The sequence below is a fragment of the Podarcis gaigeae genome, assembly GCF_964106915.1.
Source record: "Podarcis gaigeae genome assembly, chromosome: 1".
Classification (NCBI taxonomy): Eukaryota; Metazoa; Chordata; class Lepidosauria; order Squamata; family Lacertidae; genus Podarcis; species Podarcis gaigeae.
Genome location: NC_139678.1, coordinates 95,120,656 through 95,132,794, shown reverse-complemented (window position 1 = coordinate 95,132,794; position 12,139 = coordinate 95,120,656). Strand labels below are relative to the sequence as shown.

The 12,139-nt window shown below is 39.7% G+C and overlaps 1 protein-coding gene and 1 long non-coding RNA gene across 4 annotated transcripts in view; one reads left to right on the top strand and one right to left on the bottom strand.

The window, feature by feature from the left end:
- DPP10 (dipeptidyl peptidase like 10) overlaps positions 1-2,305 on the top strand; it is a 575,768-nt gene extending 573,463 nt beyond the window's left edge. For all 3 annotated transcript variants that reach the window (XM_083707328.1, XM_083707327.1, XM_083707329.1), the window contains one exon: positions 1,220-2,305. In XM_083707328.1, coding sequence (XP_083563454.1) covers positions 1,220-1,357 — 138 coding nt within the window. In that variant the 3' untranslated portion in view covers positions 1,358-2,305. The remainder of the gene's footprint in view (positions 1-1,219) is intronic.
- The window catches only part of LOC310833672, a 39,821-nt gene that overhangs the window by 4,171 nt on the left and 23,511 nt on the right, over positions 1-12,139 (bottom strand). The gene's annotated exons all lie outside the window — the stretch shown is intronic.

The window sequence follows — 12,139 nt, the reverse complement described above, 5'->3', positions numbered from 1 at the left end:
TAAGTTGGAAATTAAAACTCTGCTTCTGCTGGTTAGAAAGGATGAAATGCTCGGAAGTAGCCAAGCCATTTTTTTTTTTTTTAAGGTTGTGAAACACTACTGAAATGTAGACTACATGTAGGAGATAGAGAACAGAAATATTTTGGAACAATATATTTGGAGACATCAGTTAACATGTGTGACTGTTGTTTAAGTAAAATATGTTCGTTAAACATTTTAATTATGAAATGAGGTTTGGCAACTGTACAATAATAGTAGTTTTCATTTCCTATCAGCTGTCAGTTAAGTAAAACCACAAAGGTAGTCCAGCATCATTATCAATACCCATGTTTATGTCCAAATATTACCAGTAGCAGCAGTATACAATCCCACCCACTATCTGGGCTCCATGTCATTAATATTGCTAGTACAGTAGTACTTTGTTGTGAGTCCGCCCTGTTTAGCATCCATTTCGTGGAATGTCTGCAGCAAACCCAGAGGTTACTTCTGGGTTACTTCCAGGTTTGCCGCTCACGCACGTGCAGAAGCGCTAAGTGCATGCACAGAAGTGCAAAACCGCATGCACGCAAAACAGCACTTTGTTGAGCACCCGGGGCTCCAGAATGAATGCCAGACTCAAAACAAGGTACAGTGGTACCTTGGGTTAAGAACTTAATTCGTTCCGGAAGTCTGTTCTTAACCTGAAACTGTTCTTAACCTGAAGCACCACTTTAGCTAATGGGGCCTCCTGCTGCCGCCGCACGATTTCTGTTCTCATCCTGAAGCAAAGTTCTTAACCCGAGGTTCTATTTCTGGGTTAGCGGAGTCTGTAACCTGAGCATTTGTAACCCGAGGTACCACTGTACAATAAACTTTCTGGATTAGTTTTGAAGTCATACTAGATCCACATTTTTACCAGGTTGTTTATCAGGCTGATACAATAATTTATAGAAATTAAATATCTATTCCCCCTAAACCATTTTGAAAATCCAAATCAGAAAGGCCATTTTAAATAAATATATGTAAATACTTTTATTGCTAAAGCTTTCAGTGTAGGTGATGAAATGCTGATTTAAAATATCAGGAAAATGAATTTTAGTTTGAATTTTATGAGCTTTCAATGACGCCATAACATTGCCTAATGCCTAATTCTGTGTTGATGCAAAAGCATTTAAAACAAATCAGAGACCCTTATCATTTGGTTTTTAAAGCCTATTTATTTTTGCATTTCCTCACCCAGATCTACCCAGATGAAGGTCATTACATCACATCAGAGAAGAGTAAATATCACCTTTATAGCACAATTCTCAGCTTCTTTAGTGCTTGTTTAAAGGAGGAAGCGCCAATTTTATCACAGGAACCAGAGGAAGATGAATAAGGAAGCTATTTGTACAGAACTGAGGAGATTTTCAGTGAGGCTCACTGAAACCATAAATAAAAGTGACTGTGAGAGAACAGATTCTACAGAAGCCCAAGGGCAGCTAAAGGATATACCAGTGGAGCAGCACATTTGGTCACAATGAGCTAACAAACTGGGATTTGAATACAAAAGTCCAAATGTATTACCAAGGGACAAAACATATACCTTTGTGGAAGGCCAATGGTCGGATGCAGTTTCCTGGAAGAAATTAATTTTGCATAAGAGTAGGGTTAGTGCATGTTGATTCTGTTAAGATTCACTGTTTGTTCTGTACGTAGTTGCTCTGTTTTTATTTAAAATGCACATGATTTCTCAATTTTAGCATAATGTACACCTGACATAAATATTGATATTTGCACAGGAGAGCTGCAGCCTAACCAACTATTGCAACTTTTCAATTAGTGCAATTTCTTCACTGTCAAGCTTCAAAATATTGAGAAAAGGTCATTTTGTTTCAATTTACATTGGGAAACAATATCAGATTAAGTCCGATAAATACACATATTAGTTTGTTTCCCTTCCCTGTAAAAGTTTTTCAAGCATTCACTATTCTACTGTACCAACTATAATTCAGTAAGCAGAAATTTGGTAGTATACGCTTGGACTTTATGTATATACACAAAACTCCTTCCACAGAAAATGTCTGTGTGCTTGAACAATTTTTTCAAGCCATGATTACAGCTATGTTTAAACCAGTATCAACAACTAAAATAGTTTCCCTGGTTAAAAGTTGTATCTTTTCATTTACTAAGAAATATTTGGGTTGTGTTTTTTCGTATTGTTTACAGTAGTCAATAGTTTGCTGGTTACACTCTAATTTTAGAATATGCTACTTTGTCACATGTAAATTAGATACATGAATATTAAATTATAGTTTCAGATAAAGAGATTTTATTAACAATGTAAGCCATTTGAGTACTACTTTGATGAATTATTTGTGAAGCTGGTTCTTGCAGACGGGCTGAGATTCCATTCTAAACTTCGACGCCAACTTGTGGTAGCGCATCACAGAACAGTCTGTCAGTTTTTATTTGGTGTGTCACAGCTGCCTAGGCTGTTACATGAAGATTTAAATTCAGCCTGGGAAATGATTTGTTTTATTTCTAAAGGAGCCTTCTGATGAATGATTTTTTAAATTTTTATTTTATTCAGGTGAAGTCCCTGAAATGCATCAAATGTATTGTCAAGGTGAATTACAGCCCTACAAATCACACTATGAAATAAACAACCCACTCAACTTTGGCCATCAGAATATTAACTTCTACGGTTGAAGTTCTGTATTCTCTTAATTTTAGATATACATTCTAAGACGCTGTTTCATCCAAAGAAATTTGCCAATTTGCACAAGGACTTTTGCTTGCACAGCTAAACTCTCATCTGCCCCTCATGTGAACACTGAAAAGTTGGCAAGGAAAACCCAGCAGAGACTGAGGGACACATGGCGAGGGAGAGGGGGGGGGGAAGTTCCATTGTGCAGGCAGAGGCAACTTGTGCTAACAAGGCAAGTTGGTTGGGTCCAACCCAAATAATTTTTTGTTGTCCCTAGGAGTTTTGATCCTGAGTATTTCACTTTTGTTTTTAAAAGCACTATGCATTGGGGGTTGTGTTCGTTGTGGAAGCAGGTTACAAGTACTATAGCATTGTTTCAACACTCAGGATGCTCTATCTATATCTTGCTGTGCATCAAAAGAAAGCCCACCTTTTAAGTTGTAAAGAAACAAAATTGTAGAGTTTCTTGAGACAGCAGAGTTGCCTGAAATAATTTGTAGCGCTTTCTCCTCCTGGGGCAAAAATGGCCAGTGTGGTATCCATTTCTCCACTCCCAATAAGGTGGTAAAAATGGGCCAGCCTGGCTCATCTTTATTAGATGAGCATCTCTTTGACATGCAATATTGTTGTACCTAACACCCTGCATATGAAACCCTCAAAGTGTTAGAAGTTACAACTTCTTGTATATTACTCTAATGTACTCTTCAAGCTGGTCACAGAGCTGTCTCTTCAGATCCATATTCTGCTGTTCATGGCATCAAAGAATGGCAAGAACATTCAACCAACGACAAGAGAAATGTGGTAGATGAATACATGGAAACTAGTCCTATAGCCCTATCCTTTAATTCACTGCGATGATGAGCAAACACAAATTTATCTCCTTCTTTTGTTCACACAATACATTTACAAGACTGCACTTAAATGCATTAGCTGAATGGCCTTGATAGCTTTTACCACAATCTTGTGCATTTTGTTTCCTTTTAAAAAATATATATATCCTACTTTCCTTCTTAGAAAAGGAGCTGCTCAAGGCAGCTAACAAATAGCAATAATCCTGATGATTAAAACACACATTATCAAACCAAAAGCAGCAGAAAAAGCACAAAGAACAGCACTCAGATTCAATTCCTTAATTGTGCCCAGTAATCCACTTTATGTGGGGAAATACTTACTTGAAAATATCCCACTTTAAAATTTTATTTGTGTCAAAACATTTTACTACCTGACATAATGGGTCATATTTTAGAAATCTGATCTATAGACACAATATTTTAAATAGCTACAATTACTAGATAAGGGATAGTTTGCAAATCAGGCTTTCTTCATTAGTATTGTCTCCTGTTTTGAGTACCTTGCATCATTCACATTAGTTTTGAAGTGTGTGCCTTAGCAAACATTTTTTGTACCTTAGTCCTGTGCAACTTATGAACTACCAAATCAAATATGGCCTGCTAGCCATAGGTTAGTACCTTGATAGTATTTGTATCTTTGCTTCTTGCCTGGGATGCCAGGGCCCATCATATGAGTTTGGTTTCTAGGCTCATATGATGTACAAGAGTGCGATAATTTTCTCAGGATGCTCCCTAACTCATTTACAGCTTAGATCTGGGAGGTTTCATTGTAGCTCCATGCCCTCAAATCATGAGTTTTACTAGCAATGGAGCAAATACTCCATTAATGCCTTAGGAAGAATAGGCAACAACAAAATAGAAGTGGGGAAAAATGAATATAAGATGGAAGATGGTTTTTGAAAAGGTGTTACAACAAAAAACAATTGCTGGTTTGTATTGGCATCTTGGTTCCATTGCTCAAAACTAAACAGGCCTGAAGAATGTTTAACATGCTAAGCTGAGTGCACCATGCCAGCTATGTGGAGCAGCCTATTGGGAGGGTGATTCTAGTTTTTACTGCCTCCAAAAAAAAGGGGGGGGGAACAGTCCTTATCAAGTACCTGGCAGATCACTATAGATGGCTGGAGAGCTACATTGGGTTTTCTCTCTTGTATATGGTTTTTTGCTAGGGCACCACTCAATAGGAACAGCCATTGATGCCTTCCAAATAGTTTGTTACACAAATAGCTTTAGGTTTGAGAGTTTGATATCGGAGCCAGAGGCAGCCGCTAAGATGAAAAGGGAAAAAAAGCAGGGAGCACAAGATAATTACATACACATTCATCTGGACCTCGACCATAATTTGAAAGTGCAAACAATATAGATACTATCAAGTAAGAACTGCCGCCATGTATCTATAACACCATTAGGCTTTTCCTATTGATCCAGAACCTAGTGCAAACCACTGATGAATTCAATTCAGAATGCAAAAGGTTAGGCTATAATATTTGCAAAGGCATGTTATCAATCTTGTCACTGAGGCTACCAGTGGTGGTGAACCTGTCTTATCATGAAGCATGTTCTCCTAGTGAGCTAATTATCCCCACTGTTGACATATTTGCTTATTTATACAATAATTTATCTGCACACCACTGTAACATCTGGATATATTTGCATAAATTAAAGCAATATATTAATCATTCTGCAAAGAAGGGAGATGAAGCAATATCCAATTTCTTCTTTTTTCATCCAATTGTAGGAAGCTGCCTTATACAAAGTAAAAATATTGGCCAGTCTGGCTAAGCACTGTGCACCCTAGGGCTGTGTATAGCTCCATACCATGGCTGCAATGCACCCCAAAACCAGCCCTGGGCTAACCTGTAGACCACGAGTCCTGTTACGGATCCAGTCCCAAAGTCTATTTAGGGTCTAAATAAATACAGCTGGGAGGGTGAAAAGGAAGGGAGAAGGAGGAGGAAGGAAATGTTGCTCTTAATTTTCCCCTTTCCCAACTGAGAGCAGTGGCGTAAATTCTGTGGGTCCTCCTTTGCAAGTGGCTTCCCTTGCAGGATCGGTGCCTCTGCAGAAGAGCTGCTCACCAGACACCTCAATTCTGCTTGGCACATATTGCTCCTTTGCAAGCAATTTCTCTTCAGGGAAGCCATTTGTAATGGAGCACTCTGCACCATGCTGGGAAAGAAAGTCAGGTGGTGGGCTCCTACGTTTTCTGGGTGATCAGGGTATTTTCAGAGGGTCCCCCCCCCCACCCAGTGCCTGTCTTTCCTTCCTGTCTGATGCCCTGCTCTTTGACAGCCATGGATCATTCTGGGCCAGCCATCCAACCCGACTTGTAGCGAGCCATGGCTGCCTGTACCTGACTTGTCCTGCACCTGACTCCCTCAAAAGGTGCTTGATTTGGCTTGGGTCTCAGCTGAATCCAGGGCATAGCCCTAGTTTATACTGACTGAAAGCAGCTCTTTAGTACCTCGGAACAAGTTCTTTCTCAGTCTTACCTATAATTGCTAGGGATTGAACCTTGGGGCTTCTGTATGCCAAGCACATCCCCTGAAACTGAGCTTCTGCCCATAAAAAGTAACCTTAGCTTTTCGTATCGTTTCAAGCCACTGTGAGAGGTAAGTGATGTTTGTGAAATCGGGAGCAACTGGCCAAGGAGCGGAAAGTGTATAGATTACAAACTTATTTTAGCACAACTTCTCTACAATAATTACAACTTTGATAGATCCTTCTCCTCCTGCATATAAATTTAGTTTTTGAAGATAATGCCTAAATTTGATTGTGCTTTAACTATTTTGGAGTTTAGCCACTATCTTTAAACCACCGCAAGTACTGCAATATTGTAAATACTGCTATTTCTGACTCCTTGTATTGGCTAGTCTATACACAATATGAAGGGTCTTTTCAAAGACTACAATTCCAAAACCAAATGCTGACTTGTCCAGTCCTAAATCTTGCCATACTGGCAATTAAGGTACAATTCACAAATTAACATTCATTGCTGCAATCACTGCAGCTCCAAATCTACACTCCAAATCATCTACACTACACTCCAAATCATGATTTCATCACAGCTTCTATGCCACCTTAAACACAACTTTTACTCAGAGCAGTGCCATTGAAATTAATTAACATGACTAAATTGGGCTCATTAAGTGTACTCTCAGTAATGAGTAAGGGACTACAACCACTATCATTTCAAGAGAAGCATTTCCAAAGTTTAGATGAGTCACTAAGTAATAAAATGACACATGGGTACATGGGTGTGTGAATTTACATATATTTTGATAAATAATATATCCATACTTATGTATACTAATACATTGTAGCCTGTGTAAAATCAAACTATTCAGGGATATACCTAAAATGTGGTGTGTTAGAAAGAGTTAAATTTAAATAGGTGGGATTTGACTAATGAGTGTAAGTCCCATGAAAGGACTTCTACTTGCACAACAGGCTTCTCCCCTCTTTCCCTCCATGCCCCATGAAATTGGCTCTGGGGTGATCAGAAGAAGCCCAGGAATTCTGCCTGGGAGGAGGAGAGGGCGGAATCATTGCATCTGACAGGCCACTCAGCCTAGGACTTGCAGATCAGAAGGTTGGTGGTTTGAATCCCCACACCGCGGTGAGCTCCCGTTGCTCGGTCCCTGCTCCTGCCAACCTAGCAGTTCGAAAGCACGTCAAAGTGCAAGTAGATAAATAGGTAGCACTCCGGCGGGAAGGTAACGGCATTTCCGTGCACTGCTCTGGTTCGCCAGAAGCAGCTTAGTCATGCTGGCCACATGACCCAGAAAAACTGTCTGCAGACAAACGCCGGCTCCCTCGGCCAGTAAAGCGAGATGAGCGCCACAACCCCAGAGTCGTCTGCGACTGGACTTAACGGTCAGGGGTCATTTACTTTTGCCTTCTTAATGGAATGGCCAGGAAAGCATGACAATAAATTCCTTCCAGTGAGAATAGAGAAAAGAGAATAAATTCCTCTTTTCACTATCCGTATTGGCAAGGTTGTGCCTTAGCAAGAATTCAGAAAGGACACTCAACAGAACTGGAGCCATAGCAGAGAAATCCTGCTCTGTTCCATTTTGAATGTGTCATTTGAGGATGATGGCACCCAGTTTGTCTAATCAAAATTGTGCTGAATTTTTATTGTTAATGCATGCCTTAGATCTGAGTGTCACATTTGAAATTCAGAATTGTTAGCAATATAGGTATTTCTTGATTCTGGATCCTGAGTTCATATAAAATATGCAGTTTACAGCTATTGAAAACTTAATTGTCCTTGGGTAGAATAATCTCATGGCCCTCTTGTGCCCAAAGCTTTTGCAGCTACTTAGGGAATTAAGGAGCCTGGCAAGTAGCTTCAGCATGCCGATACACACATCTCCAATACTAAGGGAGGAGAGCTGATTTAGCTGAACATCCATGGGCATCATTAAAGGTGAAGTTCAGAGGCTTGCCTTCAGGGCTGGCATGGCTAGGAAGCACTTTTGGTGCCAACCTGTAACACCTGCCTGGCATTGTGACGCCCCAGGAGTGGGTGCAGCAGGATGGAATCCCTAGCTGTAAGGTAGGCTAGAAGAATAGCTGCCCTTCACTGTTGGCAGAGCTGGCTCATGCACCATAGACCTTTGTTCCCCTATACAGATCTATTTGAGGTTAAATAAATAAATGTGACCCCGTGCACCTAATCTTTCTGTCTTGCCTCTTTATTTTCTTGTGTGGTTGCAAAACAAGTTATTCTGTTGGAACAAAATTGCAGCTGTCCATCAATATAATAAATAAAAATCCTAATGGATTTTTTCCTGCAGTAGATGACTGCAGAAATTGGCAGATGAGCACACAGCTCGGAAACTGAAGAAGCATCTAGCAGTCATATATCAGCATTGTGTGATGCACTTAGAATGCTGCTCCTGCTCCATTCTTGTCCCAATTAACCGGCCACCTTAACAAAATGAAGTTTGTTTGCACATTATCATGCATGACCACCCAATGTAGCTGCAGCTGAAATAGTTCAGCAGAAAAAAATTAGGCAATGCTCTCTTTATTGTAGCATTAAATTGATTAACTTGTCATTGAACATAGTTTTAAAATGCATCAAAATGTTTCCAAATAAAATATGCAGCCGGACATTCCCATTTGCCAAGTGAGGAGTAAAAGCTGCAAGCTATTTGTGACATTTAACAGTCGCATTAACATCCCTAATTGTAAATGACAGGGCAATTAAGCTTGAAAAATATCCTAACAAAGTGCCTTGGGCAATTACGATTCTTCCATCTGATATGTGAAAGACTACATTCCATTCAACACGGAAGCAAAGGTTTCCAATATGGTTTCCAATGGATGTCTGACTGGATTGATGGTTCATCTTCCGTGCCCTTTCTAAGCAGTTGTGTCTAAAAAGCATTTTATCTAGTTATTTCATATTGCTGTTTGAAGATAGTAGGGAAACTCATGTAGGTTTGCCACATATATATGTCACATATATATAATGCAAAGGCACACCACTTGTGAGAAACCTACCCTGCCCAGAAACCTCAGTTTGTATGTGTGAACTTTTCAAAGTTTTATGACTAGCAGCAGTAGTGTAGTTCCACTATACCAGGCATACCCAAACTCGGCCCTCCAGATGTTTTGGGACTACAACTCCCATCATCCCTAGCTAACAGGACCAGTGGTCAGGGGTGATGGGAATTGTAGTCTCAACGCATCTGGAGGGCTGAGTTTGCCTATGTCTGCACTACACAGTGCAGACACAGCAGAAGAGTCCATTTGCTGCTGCCACTGGCCCATTAGTCCAATGCCAACCACCTTGCCCCTTGTACCTTTCAATAAGCAACAGCAACTCCGCTGATCTGAGGCCAAGCATTGCAACACCCCCGCTGTCCACTACTGTGCTCAGCTCATCCTTTAAGAAAGATGCTCATAGACGGGTAGTTTGTCTACAAAATGTGTTCACGGGAAGCACTAACTCATGTTAGCAAACTTGCGGGCCATGCCTTTAAACATCCAGCAGGGCTGTACCTAGCGGAGGATGTGGTGCTCTGGCAGCTAGCAGACCGACCAATGGAAAGAAGAGAGATTTGCAAATCACCCAATTTCTTCTGAAAAAATGAGAAACAGGTTAGATCAAGGGTAGGCAACCTGTAGCCCTCCAGATATTGTGAGTCCACATCTCATTCCTAGCCATTGGCCCTGCTGACTGGAGATGGAGGGAGCTGGGGTCCCAAGAACATCTGGAGGGCCACTGGTTCCCAACCCTAGAGATAGATGATTCTAAGATGAGTCAAAATTGCAGTAAGTTGTAAAGCACCCTGGAACAAATAACCTTAACCTTGCTGACATAAAGCCTTTGTAAAGATGCCAAGGGGATGAACAGAATTATGCTTCATTCTAACCCCCTCCTTCTTTTGATACTGTATGTAGAACTAGGTGGAACTTACACCACCCAAAATGCAGGTGTAATTCACCTCATAGGAATCAATGAAAGCAGAAAAAGCAAACATTTGCAATGCCCTCACACACAGACCTAACGCTGGCCAGAAGCAGTTAGGAATGAGCTTAATTTATCTCTCCCCCGCAAAAAAGTTATCGGGGCATCTGTTTGTGCACTATGGTTGGTTTCTAAAGGCTTCCAAAATTATTTATTATTTATTAATTATTATTATTATTATTATTAGAAGTTATAGCAAGAGACAACTAATTTACTTGATGGCCAAAATGTCATCTACATTGTGTTTAAGGACAGGGGTTATACCAGCTAATTTTCTTGGTGCATTTATGTGAATGAAACGACATTTGCAATAGAAAATCATTTTAAAATGCTTACACCATGAAATTACGAAGAACTGCAGGAGTCTGTAAGTAATGAAAACTTCGGTAACAGAATTAAGTATAGTGACTGTAAAATAACAGCAGACAAACAGTATGTCAAATAGTGCAGGAGGGATTAAATCAGAGGGTTAGAACAAGTCGCTTAGCTTGGCTGTAATTGTTATCGAAAGAACCCGTACCAAGAAAGGCGAGTTGTTTTGGCCCTAGAGAGGAATTTCTGTTCAGAAAACTATTCACAGCTACTTCTTTCTGTTGGTTACACACACACACACACACACACACACACACACACAAAAAAAAGAATTGCTGGATGCAAAGACCCAGGTTTGGTGCAAGTACTCTTTGGTGAAAGAACCCCAGAAGAGATTTAAAATCACAAAATAGGCAGCAAAATAAAGCATAGCAATATGGGTCATTTCAAGTTCCTTCCAAAGTTTCTCTGCTCCCTAGCATAGAAAAAGACCAAACATTTGGTAATTTACTTACAAACTCTTTAGAGGTAAGATTTGTTTGTTTTTCCATACAGCATTCGGGGGAAAATACACAAGCAGTAAAACTTTGCTTACTTACAAAGTGGTTAAAGTTCCTAAATTATTAATATAAGAACTCAATAATAATTGATGAAAGCTGAGCTGGAGCAATCACCTCAAACCTTTTCACATGCCGAGGTTCTCAGGTAGACTGAGGGAGGTTTAATTACCTAGTTCCTCCCAAGATGAGATGGACATAGCTAATCCTGGCAGGACATCTTATTCTATGTATTAACACCTTCATGAATTATATGAGGTTGGTTACCCCACACTTTATTCTTGGTTTTGTATGTTTGATAAATTCATACTCTAGAACCAAACTAATTTTTTTTTAAAAAAAATTATTTATTTGGTTCCTGTTGGTGCACTCTTATGAAGACTTTCATATGAAGTTATTTCCTTCATTTTCCCTTGCTAATACATAAGCTTTAACTTTTGTTTTCTCCATCCGGAATATAAATGGCAATGAGAAATATATTTTCTTGATCAAATACAGTACCTTTCTTTCCACAGTCTAAAGAAAGTTCCCCACACTGTGTGAAAAGCAATTAGCTCATCTCTGAATATTAGCAAGTAATCCTCACTAGAAATTGAGAACAATTCTTTATCTAATCTGTCCCAGTAGAATACAAGAGCAACACTGATTAAAGATGTGAATGCAATGTGTCAATTATTTCAAAAATCCCTCTACATCATGTTAGCACCCACAGAAGGGAAACCGTCCCAAAGGAAGTGAGGAGGGACACACAATGACATTCTTACCCTTACAGGGAAAAATATGCTCAGAAAAGAAAAGCCTTAGCTGTTCAGTTTTACAACTAGACATATATCACTACATTCACTTAGCTTCTGTTGCCTTGTTGCTGCTTACTGAAAATAATGCCCTTCTAATGTTCATAGAGACCATAAAATAAACATTTATGAAGGTGAGGTTAATAGCGTATGGCAAAGGGTTCTAGGCCAAACCCTCCAGGAATGGTTCCCGTTCTAAGGGTGATTGTTTTAGAAAAACCCTTGTGACTTTCTCCACCTCATCTACTTTCTATCTGGGTCTTTTGTATTCAAAGCCATATGGCTGAAAACCTTTCCTGCATCATTTTTTATTTTCATTTCTTACATAGTAGATTTAGTTTGGCTTCCTCATAGGTTTGCTTGTTTCTGCAATGCTGTCTCATCTCACAGAACAGGAGAGGTTCATCCCACCTGCCTATAAGGACCACGTGTTTGCAAATCACAGATCTTTGCATCTTGCAGCTAACTGCTAC